The sequence below is a fragment of the Ostrea edulis genome, chromosome 2 (genome assembly GCF_947568905.1).
Source record: "Ostrea edulis chromosome 2, xbOstEdul1.1, whole genome shotgun sequence".
In the NCBI taxonomy this organism is placed as follows: domain Eukaryota; kingdom Metazoa; phylum Mollusca; class Bivalvia; order Ostreida; family Ostreidae; genus Ostrea; species Ostrea edulis.
Window position 1 is genome coordinate 49,714,569 of NC_079165.1, and position 19,247 is coordinate 49,733,815.

The 19,247-nt window shown below is 34.7% G+C and overlaps 1 protein-coding gene across 5 annotated transcripts in view; it reads right to left on the reverse strand.

Annotated features, from left to right (window-relative positions):
• The window catches only part of LOC125679942 (DNA-directed RNA polymerase I subunit RPA49-like), a 146,898-nt gene that overhangs the window by 75,832 nt on the left and 51,819 nt on the right, over positions 1–19,247 (reverse strand). Inside the window, exon 4 of one of the 5 annotated variants that reach the window (XM_056154402.1) lies at positions 8,393–8,449. The exons of the other annotated variants lie outside the window; for them this stretch is intronic. Within the exon in view, the coding sequence (XP_056010377.1) occupies positions 8,393–8,449 (57 nt within the window). The remainder of the gene's footprint in view (positions 1–8,392; positions 8,450–19,247) is intronic. 5 annotated transcript variants of the gene reach the window in all.

Consider the following 19,247-nt stretch of genomic DNA (forward strand, 5'->3'; position numbering starts at 1 on the left):
AACAGATATTTTTGTTTTTGAAAAAATGAAATTTTATATGAAGAAATATGAAAATTTCGACGTGTTACAACACTTATGTGTATCATGCATATGCAGACGAGAATGCGTGAAATGATATTAAAATAATATATTGTTCAAGGTAATTGGTATTAATTGTACTCGTATAAAACAGACTCTGAAACTCTGAAGATCACATGAAAAATTTCCAGGGGAGTTAATTCCAGCAGAGTAATTGAGTCTATGTAGTATTGCAGCAAAAGAATACCAAACAAATCATGTTTGTCAACGTATTCTAAAGAAATACCTGGTAAAAACATCCCCCAAATATCTATGCACATCATCCACCCCCCCCCCCCCCCCCCCCCACGCCCAAAATTACTGAAAATCAACATAAGAAAATATGAAACATCTTAAAATCAAGATCTCCTAAGCTTGTGAAACATTCATACAAGTTAATGATAATGATGTAAATTTCTCTTTTAAATTTTTAACCCCTTCAAAATTCCAAGAAAACTACGGTTTCGTTGGACCCCAAAAGACACCAAAATTCAAAATTTGTCCCCTCAAGAATAGGCATAGTCTTAAAAATGGTACAAAATTTGGAGGAATACCCCCACCCCCTTTTCCCTGTGTGCAGCATCTCTCAAGAGGTTATAGAATGAGGGTTGTTTTTTTTTTTATCGCTAATGGCATTCTTTCTCTGCTACGAAGTATGTGCATTACTTCTCTGCTTGTTTAGCTGCTTAGAAAGCAAGCTTTAGGGTTTGTTGAACTACGAGTGAATTGCAGAGTTATGTACATCATATAGGAAAATTACGTACATCAACCAAAAACATTTTAATGAGTTACGTACATCACATGTGTTTTTACACAGGAGTTTAACTCGTCCATTCAGGAGAAACAAACAGATTTTATCATTCTGAACAATAAAGCGTAAAGAAATACACAAACTTGACTAATTAATATCACTGAATAGATGATAGGATTAGATATAATCTAAATTGAAAAATTACCCGTTTCTTCTTCCGCCATCTTGGGATGTACGTAACTGCAGTTACATACATCAGTTTAATACCAGTGATTTTGTTGCATTCTTCCATCACCATCTCAAAAATTTAATATAAAAAAATTCCTAACATATTTTCCCTCTATACTTATGTTCATACATACCTTCAAATTTTGTTTGTTTAAATGGCAGTGTTTGGTAGCCAGTCAAATCAACCCCAGTTCATTTCCATACTCATATTCTTTTATAACAATACCAGTAATGTCTATGTAAACAAATATCACCACAAATTTTCTTAGTTAAATATTTCATAGTGAAATCATCCCAATTAGTTGTTAAGTAATACTTAAATAGGTTTGAAAATTGAATTAAATTCACTGCTTTCATTAGTCCAGTCCTTATCTTTTACGCTTCACTATTAGTGGTGAAAGAACTAAGGGACAGACTAGGCTTTTATAACCTACCAGGATTACTTTTCAATACTCAAGAGCTTCTTTCATATCTAAAAATATATATACATTTTTCATTTTATATTTTAAATTATTCGCATTTATGATAAATGAAGACAGCTAGTCTAGTACGTACCTCAGATATAATATTAATAGACATAACAAGAGGCCCATGGGCCACATCGTTCACCTGAGTCAATCTAAGCCCATGCATATTAAAAGATTTTCCTATATTCTCATGTAAAACTTTGATCCCTATTGTGGCCCCAACAAAGTCCCAGGGGGTACAAACTTGAATCTGCACTTTGTCAGGAAGCTTTCAAATAAATGTAAACTTCTTTGGAAGAATTTTAAAGATTTTCCCTGTATATTAGTATGTAAAACTTTGATGTCCTATTGTGGCCCCATCCTATCCCCCGGGGCCCATGATTTTAACAAACTTGAATCTGCACTATGTCAGAAAGCTTTCATGTACATTTCCACTTTCCTGGCCCAGAGGAAGAGGAAGATTTTTAATGATTTTCCCTATACAGTCAAAACTGTAATAGCAACCCACTGTCGTATGTGACCATAAAAAGTTCCCCCCAAGACGTTACTCTATACATTGTACCTGTATTAAACGACCACCTGTCTGATGCGACTAACAACCAAGATTTTTACAATCTTTTCGTGTATTTTCACGAAATTATACCTCTATTTAATGACTACATTTTTCAATTACTGCTTTCGATTTTGGTTGAGCCGACTATTCTGGGAATTGTCGCCCCTAACATTTTCGTTTTCAAACGCATAGTTTGGCGGTGATCTTGTTTGGTAGGCCCTCTGAATTAATTATTATACCCAATCTGTCAACAAGCAGGGTCGTGTGTGGTTAATTAATAAAACTCAAGTTGTTTATTTAACAAAATCAAGGATCAGGGAATCAAGGCCGGTGTATTTGAAGGTGTAAATTTCGACAAACTTTAAGAAGTGCCGGGTACGCTAGATCGGAAATGAAAATCGACCACTTCTGTGAAAAATTTGCCCGATTGCGATATAAATCAGGTAAATATTGTGCTTAGGACTGAAATTTTGAATGGAGTATTCGCAGTTTTCCTGCATGAGATACTCGAGGTTTCCAGAATAATGACCGGAACTAGTGGCTCACTTTGACATTCCCAAGTATTTGACACGTCCGAGTTCAAGAAAATTGCCTGCATTAGTTGAAAGCTTAAAAGATTTGCTGTGCATGTACAATGGATATTGTGATTTATTTAATGTTTCTCAAATTGAATAACATATTTTCAGCATGTACTGTACAAAAGGAGACACAACACTTCATCATTTGCTTTCTTATCACAAGCATTGCATTTTTTAGTTACACTGTACAAGTAGGCTATACATAAATACTCTTTACAACAAAGTGTTTATAAGTTTTAGAAAATTTGTATACATGCAGTTCATAAATGAGATTTAATTCTCATGTAAATGTGTAATATGAAATGCATGTTTATCATTTTTAAACAGATTAAATGTAATTTTTGATGAATAATAAATTATGATACGACAACACATTGCATTCTAGATTTTTAACAACAGTGTATTATTAATTTTATTCTACAACTATTAAAACCGTACTTGATATTCTTGATGATGAATTCCAAATACATTCAGTCATTTTCTCCATTGTACAAATTATTTGCGAAAATTTATCAATTAACTGCGGAAAATAGGCAACCTGCATTAAGAGACCACCTGTCATTTGTAACCTTTTTTCTATTCTCTGTTGGACGGTCTCTTAATACAGGTTTGACTGTATATTGGTATGTAAATCTTCGATCCCCTATTGTGACCCCATCCTACCCCCGGGGGCCATTTTAATAAACTTAAATCTGCACTAGGTCAGGAAGCTTCCATGCAAATTTGTACCCTCCAAGCCCAATGGTTCTTGAGAAGATTTTCAAAGATTTTCCCAATGTATTTGTATATATAAAAACTTTGATCCCATATTGTGGCTCCATCCTATCCACAGGGGCCATGATTTTAACAAACTTGAATCTGCACAATGTCAGGAAGCTTTCATGTTAATTTCTACTTTCCTGGCCCGGTGGTTCTTCAGAAGAACATCTTTAAAGATTTTCCCTATATATTTGCATGTAAAATTTAAATCTTCATCCCATGGGGATCCGGGTTAGAATAGGTCCTCAGTACCCACTTGCTTTTTGTAAGAGGCGACTAAATGGGGTGGTCCTTCGGATGAGACCGCAAAAACCGAGGTCCCGTATTACAGCATGTGTGGCACGATAAAGATACCTCCCTGCTCAATGGCCATAAGCGCCGAGCATATGCCTAAATTTTGCAGCCCTTCACCGTCAGTGGTGACATTTTCATATGAGTAAAATATTCTCGAGAGGGATGTTAAACAATATTCAATCAATCAATCAATATATCATTTTTAAACAAATTAAATGTAATTTTGATACAACATCACGAACATATTGTATTTTAGATTTTTAACTACAGTGTATTATAAATTTTAGTTATCAACTATTAGAACCATACATGATATTCTTTTCATGATAAATTCCAATACATGTACAGTTATTTTCCCCATTGTACAAATTATTTCTTTATATATTTGTGAAATGCATCTACTGCGGTAAATAGGCAACCAGTATTAAGAGACCCCCTGTCATATATGTGACCTTTTTACCAGTCTCTTAATACAGGTTTGACTGTATTTTTTATTTTACAAAATCAGTGACCGAGGCTCATTGACTGCCTCTATTCATACATCCTACTTTTACCGCATTTCCATCTGAACACAATCTCGATCCTGATGCACAAAAAACATAAAATATAAAAGTCAATTTCTTTAAAACTTGTCAATCAAATGTTACAAAATTCGAACTTGATCTGTAGTTTGCCATTCTGAAACTACACTGCAAGTTTCAAATGAAAAAAGCCTGGAAAACCAATATGAGACAAACTGACAGTCAGACAAACAGATGGAGAAGAAATTATATAAGCTATATAGTTCCCTTTGGTTTTACAAACCGGTAGGGGATTAATAAAACAAATAATGACTGACTACAGTAATGATCAATAGATTCTTAATGTTTCAGTCTGATATTTCATGTAAAATTTCAACTGTACTCAATATCAGATACATAAAAAAGATAAAATTTCAACTGTACTCAATATCAGATACATAAAAAAGATAAAATTCTAATAATATGTTTATGTCCTGGAACAATATCAGTCAGATTATAATTTATCAAGAACATATTTCTAGCATTTTTTTTAAGTGGCACTGCTTTCTGGCATTCTTGTATTTAATTGGCTCAATTTTATATTATTTGCATATTACATTTTTGAGAGACAAAAAAATATAAACACCCCTTTTGTCATGTTTCCATTGCCCCAACTGATTTTCACACCTGTAAGAAGTCAAAACTGTTGTTAATTTCAAATACCTGGATTAGCTTACCTCTATTAGGGTTTAAAATACACTGGAATTTGCGTAGAATATATAAGCTTAGTAATAAACAAGTTTGTATTATCCAGACAGTTCCGATAAACAATTTTATCTAAAACAAGACTACAGGAAATGATACAATATATGCCTGTCGGACAATGAAATTCAATCTGGAAGCATATTGTGCACTTTGAATTGATACAACACACATTCTGAATAGAAAAGCCTTTTAAAAAGTGGGTCATGATAAACCAAATGAATCCATCTGACATGTGAACTGATTATGTATTTCTCTGAGAGTGAGGTTGTGACAAAATGTCGGTGCAATATCTATCTATTTATGATGATAAAAAGTCCAGGAAACCATATGATCTACTTTTAGCCCTAAAGTAGGTCATGGTGCACCAATTAAGTTGTTTGAAATGTAAACTGATTATGTATTTCTCTGAAAGGGAGGTTGTGACTAAATTTCTGAGCAATACCTGTGACCATACCAAAAAAAATCTGGAAATCTCTTTGACCTACTTCTACCCATAAAGTTCTGTAGGTCATAGTGCGCCAATCCACCTAAAATGTTAACTGCACTTGTTTTCCTCTAAGAGGAAGCCTTTGACTATATATCAGGGCAATATCTGCAACTGTAATGAAATAAAGCCCGGAAAACTGTTTGACCCATTTCCCCCCAAAAAGTATGTCAATGATGAACCAATCCAGCTGAAATGCAAACTGAACTTGCATTCCTCCGAGAGGAAGCCTTTGACTAAATATCAGGGCAATATCTGTATCTGTAATGAAAAAAAAGCCCGGAAAACTGTTTGACCTATTTTTAGCTCAAAAATAGGTCAAGGATGGAACAATCCAGCTGAAATGCAAACTCACTCTTACAATTCTTGAAGGAAATATTTTGACCAAATTTCAAAGTTGTACATGCATACATTACGGAAAAAAGTCCGGAAAACATGACCCGGGACGGACGACCAGCCAGCCGGACAGAAGCACGGACAGCGCCCAGTGATTTTTCTACCCCCCTTTTTTTTTTATACAAGGGTCCTATGGCTTTCGAATTGGGAAAAACTGTCGACATTTCAGTCAAATTGGGAAAATCAATTTTATCATAAATAAGTTTTAAAATCATATCAAACATTAAATTATCTATATTTTACACATCTAATTTCCTTTAACCGTCCAAAATTTTCATCTATTCTATCCAAATCATCATTCCCATAACTCTTTGTTAAGTCCTATGTATATAATTCACATCAAATGTTTGCTTTTTTCAAATACGTTTCCTTTCATAATTTTATTATTGGGAAAAATGCAAGCTAAATTGGGGAAAAATGGCAATTTTTAGGAGGGAAAAGGGCCGAAATTCGGACCCAAAATGAGCCTAAAAAATCACTGGCGCCATAACATAATACGTCCCGTCTAACGACGGGCGTATAAAAATGAAGACATCAAAGGTAGCTCACATTCAAATCACTGAATTTTATACGAAGTTTGGGTTATCACCAATGTAATTTTCTCACGAATCAGAACACAATGGAATTCATTGGTATTTGTTTTTAATTGGAATATGCAATTGTATTCCATGAACTTTGATGATAAAACATCATAAATGTAGACTCTCAGTATCATGTGCATGGTATATGGAGCAAAATGTCATTATATAGGTATACACAGAAAAAAAAAACCGCAGTGTTTCTGAGACTTCAAAGGGGAGATAATTGTGAAATGGTCATGGAGATCAGTGGTGGAGCATTCACTCCATAACCGGGAGGTAGTGAAAGATACACTTTTCATATGCTTGCGAGTATACCTCAATTACTGTAGATTCCTAAATATACGCGAGGAATTAATTATCGTGTAATTTCATGAGAAACACTACTTGTTCATGCGATTCGATGTCGAGTCACTACATGATATTAAGTACTCACATTTTTGGTGGTTTGAAATTTGTGGGAAAAGGGTTCACCACAAAAATTGAGACCCCACAAACAAGAGGCCCATGGGCCACATCACTCACCTGAGTCACCTTGGCTCATATTTGAAGATTTTTCCTATATATTCGCATGCAAAACTTTGATTTCTTATTGTGGCCCCAACCTACCCCCGGGGGCCACGATTTGAACAAACTTGAATCTGCACTATGTCAGGAAGCTTTCATGTAAATCTTAGCTTTTCTGGCTCAGTGGTTCTTGAGAAGATTTTAAAAAAGATTTTCCCTATATGTTTGTATGTAAAACTTTGATCCCTTATTGTGGCCCCATTTTATGCTCAGGGGCCATGATTTTAACAAACTGCACTATGTTAGGAAGCTTTCATGTAAATTTCCACGTTCTTGGCCCAGTAGTTTTTAAGATTTTAAAAGATTTTCCCTATATATTTCTATGTAAAACTTGGATCCCCTCTTGTGGCCCCATCCAGCCACCGGGGGCCACGATTTGAACAAACTTGAATCTGCACTATGTTAGGAAGCTTTCATATAAATTTCCACTTTCTTGGCCCAGTCCCGCCATAAAATGGCTGAAATATTGCCAAAACGGCATAAAACCCCAATCAATCAATCAAATCCTGGCCCAGTAGTTTTTGAGAAGATTTTTAAAGATTTTCCATATATATTTGTATGCAAAACTTTGATCCCCCTTGTGGCCCCATCCTGCCCCCGGGGGCCATAATTTTCTACATTATGTCAGAAAGCTTTCATGTAAATATCAGCTTTCTGGCTCTGGTTCTTGAGAAGAAGATTTTTAAAGATTTTCCCTACATATTTGTATGTAAAACTTTGATCCCCTATTGTGGCCCCATCCTATTCTCAGGGGATATGATTTTAACATACTTCAATCTGCACTATGTTAGGAAGCTTTCATGTAAATTTCCACTTTCCTGGTCCAGTAGTTTTTGAGAAGAAGATTTCTAAAGATTTTCCCTATATATTGGTATACAAAATTTTTATCCCATCTTGTGGTGCCCTATCATACCCCCGGGGGCCATGGTTTTAGCAAACTTATATCTGCACTATGTCAGGAAGCTTTCTTGAAAATATCAGCTTTTCTGGCTCAGTGGTTCTTGAGAAGAAGATTTTAAAAGATTTTCCCTATATACATACATACATACACACACACATATATATATATACAGTGAAACTTCTCCAAACCGGCCCCTCAGAATACCAGTTCTCCCTGAATATCGGCCGATTTTCAAAGTCCCGGCAAAAATCTTAACATTTCCTTACAAAGAAAGTCTTACAAAACCGGCCACCCCTGAAAACCGGACATCGGCCACTTTTTAAAGTACATTTGTTAACAAACATGTGTAATTTACCCTTAACATATTGGCCACTTTTTGAAGACAAGAAAATCTTGGCCAAACGTTAATTAAGATAGTCCAGGTGTGCAAATTGACTGACCAACTGGCCAGGTATGAAATTATCCATGGGAGGTGTGAAAATCACTAGTGGCCTCTTCAATTTCTATTGTTTACCTGTGCTGTCAAGTGTGTTAATTGACACTTAGCTAATCCAAGAGACCCTTCCAAATTCTGTACAAAATGTAAAAAACAGTTATGAAATTATTGAATGAATACAGTATCAAACGCCATATTGTTTCACCATACTTTCGTATGGATATCAGCGGTAGTTAATAAAGAACAAACCCATGACTGTTAATGATAATTATTAAAAGATAGATTAATTTTCTTGGTTTCCATAGACTTAAAATTCCAAAGAAATATTCAAATTACAATTTCATATTTACTACTGTACTTTTTAAAAAGTCTAAACAAAATTGTTAATGACATAAGCGATGAATGTAAACAGAGTTTTTATAGGTAAGAGGGATTCCAATAATAGGCCTCTGTGTTTTCTTTATGTATCCTGTTATAGATTTTCAGTTTAAAATTAGATGATTTCAGCGAGAATATTTCTTGTAATTCATAATTATCTTTAGGTACAAGCGGACTAATTTGATCTCCACCAATAATTGATCATAGATCACCAGATCAAAGTGAACAGTACCTACTTTGTGAATATTGAGATAAAATGTCTATAATTGCTAAATTCTCAGTATACCGGCCATCCCTCTAAACCGGCCATTTTTTCTGGTCCGAGAGCCGGCCGGTTTAGAGAAGTTTCACTGTATATATATATAAAAACTTTGATCTCCTATTGTTGCCCCATCCAACCCCCGGGGGTCATGATTTGAACAAACTTGAATCTGAAGCTTTTAGGAAGCTTTCATGTAAATTTCAGCTATTCTGGCCCAGTGGTTCTTGAGAAAATTTTAAATGGCCCCACCCTAATTTTGCATTTTTGTGATTATCTCCCCGCTGAAAGGGACATGGCCTTTCATTTAAACAAACTTGAAAGCCCTTCACCCAAAGATGCTTTTGTCCAAGTATGGTTGAAATTGGCCCAGTGGTTCTGGAGAAGAAGTCGAAAATGTAAAAAGTTTACAGACAGACGACGGACAACAGGTAATTAGAAAAGCTCACAAGCTTTCAGCTCAGGACGCCGTTTCATCAAACATCGTAACTAGCTGCGTAAGCTTAGTTTGGCGTAACTTTCTGACTAGACTAAATATTTTACGCAAGTCCGTTTCATCAAATGGCGAAAGATTAGAATTTACGCAAGTTTTCTACTAACTAGTAGAAACACTACGTCAGGTCGAACCCTTACGTAAGTACCTACGTAAGCAAAATTCATGGCCGACTGTTAGCTGTATGTAAATATATATGGAATTTTTGCCGACGAGCTTTGCGTCATGATCGATTTTTTTCAAGACAGGATGCTTTTAGACGTATACAACGATAAATATGTAAGGTCATAAGGGTTACTTCCCTTTGAAAACTAGTAACTGTATGATTATTTTTCACAGGTGTCTATCTGTACATGTATGATGAATGTACAGTGTTATTCCAAAATCCCTTTGTAAAGTAGTCCACTGTAAAGGGAACATTCACTTTGTTGTATCATATGTAGGCTATTTATAAATCTCTTCAAAACTTCCACTCTGACTAACTTGGAACAAATGATTAGCGAACCCGATGCAATTCGATCTCTGTCATATGGTGGGTGGATTTACGGGAGTGTAATGTATATTTCATGAATACAGTGAAACTTCTCCAAACCAGCCCCTCAGAAAACCGGTTCTCCCTGAATATCGGCCGATTTTCAAAGTCCCGGCAGAAACCTTAACATTTCCTTACAAAGAAAGTCTCACAAAACCGGCCACCCCTGAAAACCGGACATCGGCCACTTTTTAAAGTACAATTGTTAACAAACATGTGTAATTTACCCTTAACATATTGGCCACTATTTGAAGACTAGAAAATTTTGGCCAGATGGATGATTAAGATCAGCCAGGTGTGAAAAATTACTGACCTACTGGCCAGGTGGGAAATTATCTACTGGAGGTGTGAAAAACACCAGTGGCCTCTATAAGTTCTATAGTTTACCTATTGTCCAGGGTGTTAATTGGTGCTTGGCTAATCCAAGTGACCCTTTCAAATTTCTGTATGAAATGTTATAAACAGATATGCACATATTGAATGAATACAATCAATCCGCCATATTGTTGCACCATGGATATAAGCGACAGTTAATAAACAACAACTATGACTGTTCATGATAATTTTCAATAGATAAATGATTTTTGGGGGGTTTCCATAGACTTAAAATTCCTAAGAAACATCAAAATTAAAATTATATATTTACTACTGTACTTTTCAAAAACGTCAAAACAAATTTGTTAACGATATAAGCAATGGACGTAAACAGAGTTTTTATAGGTAAGAGGAATTCCAATAATAGGCCATTAATAGACCTCTGTGTTTTCTTTATGTATCATGTTATAAATTTTTAGTTAAAATTAGATGTTTGCAGCAAGACTATTTCTTGTAATAATTACCTGTAGGTACAAGTGGACTAGTTTGATCTCCACCAATAAATGATCAGAGATCCCCATATCAAAGTGAGCAGTACCTACTCTGTGTATTAATTGCAGCAATCAAATGGCTATGTGTTTGTTTTGTTTATGAAAACATAAGCAGAAATTCTACATAAATGCTGCTAGTCTACAGATTTCTATACATATATCAAATGCAGTTCTATTTAAACAGAATGTTTTCCATTATTTATGCATGTCAATGTAAAAATGTTTATTCATGTTTAAATAGTTTTAGTGGTATAAATTGAAAATAAACATGTTAGTAAATTATTTTGTTTTATTTCCAATAGTGAAATAATAGTCCTTGAACACCATATTATATGGTTTGTGTTATGTCAATGAAATATCTAAAAAAAAATTGAGCTGAAACGTCTCTAAATGCTAAATTCTCGGTATACCGGCCACCCCTCTAAACCGGCCGTTTTTTTCGGTCCGACAGCTGGCCGGTTTAGAGAAGTTTCACTGTAGTTACTTTAAGATCTACTATTTTCCATTGTATATCTTAAATCTTGAAAAAATATCCCGTCTTAAGAGATACATCATATAACTATATTATGTATTTATTAAGACGGGATTTTTTTAAAGAAAGTTCTTCCAAATAAAAAAAAAGGTCTTCGTAACAGTTTGATACTTGACGAATCTCGGTGATAAGTGATGTGCAGAATAATCCGTGCAGATACATGTATATATTTTATGTTATCAAATAAAGAAAAACATCTACATCTACATATATATCAGGCACGAATCGGAGTGAATGGGAGGGGGGGATCAACTTGCGTTGCTACTCCAATACGATATTTTAAAATTTTGTACTGTAAGTGAATAAGAGGAATTTATGAATAAAAACTATTTAGTGAGGTATGATCATGAGCATTAATAGAAGAAGTCTAACCCCACCCCCCAACACACACACACACATGATGTTTGTAGGAAAATGTTTTGAGGCACTCATAATAGAAGACTCGAGCACCGCCACGATTGAAGAACATGAAACCTGAGATAGAAACAATTGTGGAAATCACTGCAAAAGATTCCAACACCACCCACTCCACTCCACCTCCGAATTAGGATTTTGCAGATAGGACAAAACATTTTTTTCGTTATAACACAAGATAAAAAGATAGGATGGTACGTGTCTGTATATAATCCCAAACTGTAAACTAGTTCTAATTGTAACGGGGACCGTTACATATGTTCCCCAAACCTCCCCCAATTAAAAAGTGATGTCCTTGTGATTCTTTTGCAAATAATCATTTTATTTTAGCCTTTAATTACATGTAGTACGTTCAATATGGTCATTTCAGTACCAAAAAATGAAAGAAAGCGTTGCACGCGCACGCGTGTATGATTCCGAATTTTTGTTGATTTCGTTCAACAGGCATTTGTATCATATACCCACAGTGTGAATTTCATAACGTTTCCACCAAATATAAGGAAGTTATAGCGATTTTAAAATCGTCCAATCAGAATTCAGCACACGTGCATGCACGTGCTGAGAAGTAATTCTAACCACAGCAATTTGTAAGGAGTACCAAGACACATCTAAACCATTAATATCAATAGAATTTGATGAAAAACAAAAACGTTATCGTCCTTTAAATATTGAACATTTAAAAAACGTTGCACGCGCATGCGCGTGGGCATTTTCTGGTTACACCAATATATAGATACACATATTGTCTATGTATGCTGTGAATATCATCTCATTCGCTTCATAAATAAGATAGTTACAAACGTTTTAGTATTATCCAATCAAAATGAAGCGCACGTGCATGCGCGTGCAAATTGGTAATTTTGACCATGCAAATCAGTTAAGGGTCTCAATATCTACTTATGATATGAATTTCAAGCCATTTCAATGAACAACAAAAAAGTTAGACTGATTCCAAAGTTAGTGTACAAATTTTGTAATGCGCGTGCACGCGCATGCGTGCGCGTGCTGACAAAATAACTATTATTTTTCATATGTACAAATGATATACTATCATCCTATTTAGGTTTTATATCGCTTCCTTCAATATTCTGATTTTCCATTTTTTGTACCAAAATTGCAATGCACGTGCGCGCGCGTGCATGCATGTGCAGACAAAATGACTATCACTATGCACATCTACAAACGCTATACTATCATCCTGGAAAGTTTCATATCGATCCCTTTTGTAGTTTCTGAGAACACTACCGGACAAAAAAGTACCGGAGAAAAAGAATAATAATAATAATAACTAGAAACTCATTACTAGTAATGAGTAGGTCTTCCGTTAGACCACTTCCGGTAAAGAGCTTTCTATTCCTACGAAAATCATTTAAATGTATCAGAAAATGTGCCTTAACAATGAATGAGAAATGTATTGTCGAATTTTTTATTCCTTTCTCGTAACTTCCGGTGACGACCGGAAGTACTATTCAGATGCGTTTTCCTATAAATGACAGCGACTCTTTACTGTCGATATTCCCTGAAAATTTCACGTCTCTATCTGAAAGAGTTCTCAACAAAAAGAAGTAGACTAGAGAAAGAAAAAGTAGTAGGTTAATTACTACCGACCGGAAGTCAATTTTGAAAAACAAAATTATCAAAACTTTAGAAGTTGATACTTTTATTAAGACATGTGAAAATCATATGAAAGACTTCAAATATAAGCGAGATTTATGGGAACAAAGAGACGAAAAGTAAAAAGATATTTTAAACCACAAACCGGAAGTAGTCGTTTTGACTACCGACAGAGTCAATATTCTTTTGACACTCTGAAAGAGAATTGATAAACTAGTATAAGTTTCAATTTAAAGGAAAAAGTTTGAAATTTGCCATTCTTTCCATCACTTCCGGTGACGACAGGAAGTGACGGTCGACATGTTCAACCCCCTGCTGCACGCTTACAAACGGAGAATGATCATCCCTGAATATTTGATGAACCTATATTTTACCTTTTCCAAGAAAAATACTGGACAAAATTCCTTTTGAGAAACAGAAAATCGCCCATATTTTCCGACCGGAAGTGAATGTTGTAAAAACAAAAATAATTATAGCAAGGTCATTTCATAAGACATTATTCCTGAAAATTTCAAGAAAATCTATCCACCATCTCTGAGAAATCACTCGAAGAAATCGGAAAATCGACATTTTTCAAATACTTCCGGTATAGACCGGAAGTGACGGACGAAAAAATTGAATGTATGTGTACAATGGACTAATGTTAGTTGATCAACTCTACAAGTTTCAAGCGTCTATCTATATTCATTATTGAGAAACTGAAAAAACAAGGTTTGAATATGTCCACCCAATATCTCACGACCAGAAGTGAATTTTACAAAAATATTTCAATTTACACTAGACATTTATAATGTCTATAACATATGTAAAATTCAAATCATTAACTTGTTTTATGACCGAGATTTATGGTAGTGAAAAATGAGAGAATGAATAGTTTTTCTTTCATATAACCGGAAGTTGGAGATTCAACTTCCGGTGGGGTCAATAGTTTTTGAGAATTAGAACGAGACCTAATAAACCGATATAGGTTTCAATTTGAAAGAAAAAAGTTTGAAATTTATGAATTATTAATCACTTCCGGTGACGACTGGAAGTGACGGCCGACATTCTTACCCCCCTACTGCACCCCTACAAAGTGAGATCTATTAACTCTGAAATTTTGGTGACTCTATCTTTTACTGTTTCTGAGAAAAACGATTGACAACGAAAACAGCTAATAAGCCGTATTTGCCGACCGGAAGTGAATTTTACAAAAATATTTGACGTTACTCTAGACATTTATAGTGACTATAATATATGTAAAACTCAACTCATTAACTAGTTTCATGACCGAGATTTATGGCACTGAAAAATGAGAGAATGAATAGTCTTTCTTTGATATAACCGGAAGTTGGAGATTCAACTTCCGGTGGGGTCAACATTTTTTGAGAATTAGAACGAGATATAGTAAACCAAAGTAGCTTTCAATTTGAAAGAAAAAAGTTTGAAATTGATGATTTATTTGATCACTTCCGGTGACGACCGGAAGTGACGGCGACAAAAAATATTACGTGCATGCACCATAGAGAAAATAGATCTACCATCCCTGAAAGTTTCATTCGATTATCTTTAGTGGTTTTCAAGTTTACCCCCGGACAAAGTTTCTTTCAAAAACCGGAAAATCGGACGTATCTGACGAACGGAAGTGAATTTTGAAAAAATGAAAAAAATGCCTCGAGGTACCATCGTTCCCTATAACCTGTGAAAGTTTCAGGAAAATCCATCCAACGGTCTCGCAGACGAAAGGGAAAAAAAAAACAAAATAATAATAATAACTAGAAACTCATTACTAGTAATGAGTAGGTCTTCCGTTAGATCACTTCCGGTAAAGAGCTTTCTGTTCCTACGAAAACCATTTAAATATATCAGAAAATGTGCCTTAACAATGAATAAGAAATGTATTATCGAACTTTTTACTCCTTTCTCGTAACTTCCGGTAATGACCGGAAGTACTATTCAGATGCGTTTTCCTATAAATGACAGCGACTCTTTACTGTCTATATTCCCTGAAAATTTCACGTCTCTATCTCAAAGAGTTCTCAACAAAAAGAAGTAGACTAAAGAAAGAAAAAGTAGTAGGTTACTATCGACCGGAAGTCAATTTTGAAAAACAAAATGATCCAAACTTTAGAAGTTGATACTTTTATTATGACATGTGAAAATCATATGAAAGACTTCAAATATACGCGAGATTTATGGTGACAAAGAGATGAAAAGTAAAAAGGTATTTTATCAAGAAACCGGAAGTAGTTGTTTTGACTACCAACGGAGTCAATATTCTTTTGACACTTTCAAAGAGACTTAATAAACTAGTATAGGTTTCAATTTACAAGAAAAAGTTTGAAATTTGCGATTCTTTCAATCACTTCCGGTGACGACAGGAAGTGACGGTCGACATGTTCAACCCTCTACTGCACGAAGGCAAACGGAGATTTATAATTCCTGAATAATTGATGAACTTATATTTTACCTTTTCCAAGAAAAATGCTGGACAAAATTCCTTTTGAGAAACAGAAAATCGCCCATATTTTCCGACCGGAAGTGAATTTTGTAAAAACAAAAATAGTTATAGGAAGGTCCTTTCATAAGACATTATTCCTGAAAATTTCAAGAAAATCTATCCACCATCTCTGAGAAATCACTCGAAGAAATCGGAAAATCGACATTTTTCAAATACTTCCGGTATAGACCGGAAGTGACGGACGAAAAAATTGAATGTATGTGTACAATGGACTAATGTTAGTTGATCAACTCTACAAGTTTCAAGCGTCTATCTATATTCATTATTGAGAAACTGAAAAAGCAAGGTTTGAATATGTCCACCCAATATCTCACGACCGGAAGTGAATTTTACAAAAATAATTAAATTTAAACTAGACATATATAATGTCTATAACATATGTAAAATTCAAATCATTAACTTGTTTTATGACCGAGATTTATGGCACTGAAAAATGAGAGAATGAATAGTTTTTCTTTCATATAACCGGAAGTTGAAGATTCAACTTCCGGTGGGGTCAATAGTTTTTGAGAATTAGAACGAGACCTAATAAACCGATATAGGTTTCAATTTGAAAGAAAAAAGTTTGAAATTTATGATTTATTAATCACTTCCGGTGACGACCGGAAGTGACGGCCGACATTCTGAACCCCTACTGCACCCCTACAAAGTGAGATCTATTAACTCTGAAATTTTGGTGACTCTATCTTTTACCGTTTCTGAGAAAAACGATTGACAACGAAAACAGCTCATTAGCCGTATTTGCCGACCGGAAGTGAATTTTACAAAAATATTTGACGTTACTCTAGACATTTATAGTGACTATAATATATGTAAAACTCAACTCATTAACTAGTTTCATGACCGAGATTTATGGCACTGAAAAATGAGAGAATGAATAGTCTTTCTTTGATATAACCGGAAGTTGGAGATTCAACTTCCGGTGGGGTCAACATTTTTTGAGAATTAGAACGAGATATAGTAAACCAAAGTAGCTTTCAATTTGAAAGAAAAAAGTTTGAAATTGATGATTTATTTGATCACTTCCGGTGACGACCGGAAGTGACGGCGACAAAAAATATTACGTGCATGCACCATAGAGAAAATAGATCTATCATCCCTGAAAGTTTCATTCGATTATCTTTAGTGGTTTTCAATTTTACCCCCGGACAAAGTTTCTTTCAAAAACCGGAAAATCGGACGTATCTGATGAACGGAAGTGAATTTTGAAAAAATGAAAAAAATGCCTCGAGGTACCATCGTTCCCTATAACCTGTGAAAGTTTCAGGAAAATCCATCCAACGGTCTCGGAGACGAAAGGGAAAAAAAAAATAATAATAATAATAATAATAATAATAAACAGTAGAATCACTAGAAGGTCTTCCGTTGGAGACGGAAGACCTTAACTAGTACTTATTGTAACGGGGACCGTTACAGATGTTCCCCAAACATTCCCCCATTTAGTAAGTGGTGTCATTTATTTCAGTACAAGTTGTTTTGACCATTGCAAACTGTGTAGCATGTGAATATATAACTATCTTATAACGTTCAGTCCATTTCATACTAGTTCAAATCAGTTATAAAGATCTGAAAATTTTGTGCACGTACGTGCATGCACGTGCATATCAATAATTCGACCATCTCCATACATTACAAGTCTTACTATATGAGTACAAGAGAAGTTTCACAACTGTTCAATGAAAAACGAGAAATTAACGGCAACTCAAAAGTACAAAGACCGAAATCAATGCACGTGCATGCACGTGAGTACCACACAGCAATTTTGTTGATGCTATTCAATAGACATTTGAACAATATACCTACTATATGAATTTGGTATCGATTGCTTCACTCATAAGAAAGTTATTGGGATTTCAAAATTGTCCAATCAGAATTAAGCGCACGTGCATGCGCGTGCAGGGAAGTGATTTCGAGACTATTAATAAATTGACAGGCCCAAAACATACCTGCAACCTAATTTTCAAACCTATTCATTGCAATCTCAAAATGTTATAGACCAAAACTTGAATTTAGATGTCAAAAATTACAATGCACGCGCATTCACACGCATGCAATTTTGATAATGGAAAATTTGTTGACACCATTTCATAGACATTCATATCATAGATCCTCAGGGTAAATTTGAATTCATTTCAGTTTTTAATTCAATAGTTATGACCATTTTAGTACCCGAAAAATGAAAGAAAAGCTATGCACGTGCATACACGCGCACGTGAGTTTGACTCAGCATCAATGTTGATGTCATTCAATAGGCATTTGATAGATATACTTACAGTATAAATTTCATATTGTTTCCATCATTTATAAGAAAGTTATGGCGATTTGAAAATCGTCCAATCAGAATTTAGCACACGTGCATGCACGTGCCGGATGGTAATTATGACTGTACACTTTTGTTAGGAATATCAAGATACATATACAATACAAGTTTGAAATGATTTTGACAAAAAACAAAAAAGTTATGGTCATTGAAAGAATTAAACCTTCAAAAGACAATACACGTGCGTGCGCATGCGCGTTTGCAATTTTTATTACATCGATCTGTATATATTTGGCATGTCTACCTATCCTGTAAATATCATTCAATTTCCTTAATTGGCATGAATGTTATAAACGGTTTTGTATTATCCAATCAAATTGAAGCACACGTGCATGCGCGTGCAGAATTGAAATTTTGACGATGCCAAACAGTTAAGGGTCCCAAGTTATACCTACGATATAAATAACAAACGATTTCATTGAAAAATAAAAAAGTTAGACTTATTCCAAAGTTTGTAAACAAAAAATCCAATGCACGTGCATGCACATGCATGCATTTTCAGACAAAATGACATTCGTTCCGCACATCTACATATGCTATACTATCATTCTAAAAAGGTTTCATATTGATCCCTTGAGTAGTTTCTGAGAACACTCGTGGACAAAAAAGTCCCAAGAAGAAAGAAAGAATAATAATAATAACTAGAAACTCATTACTAGTAATGAGTAGGTCTTCCGTTAGATCACTTCCGGTAAAGAGCTTTCTGTTCCTACGAAAACCATTTAAATATATCAGAAAATGTGCCTTAACAATGAATGAGAAATGTATTATCGAATTTTTTACTCATTTCTCATAACTTCCGGTGATGACCGGAAGTACTTTTATGATGCGTTTTCCTATAAATGACAGCTACTCTTTACTGTCTATATTCCCTGAAAATTTCACGTCTCTATCTCAAAGAGTTCTCAACAAAAAGAAGTAGACTAAAGAAAGAAAAAGTAGTAGGTTACTATCGACCGGAAGTCAATTTTGAAAAACAAAATGATCCAAACTCTAGAAGTTGATACTTTTATTATGATATGTGA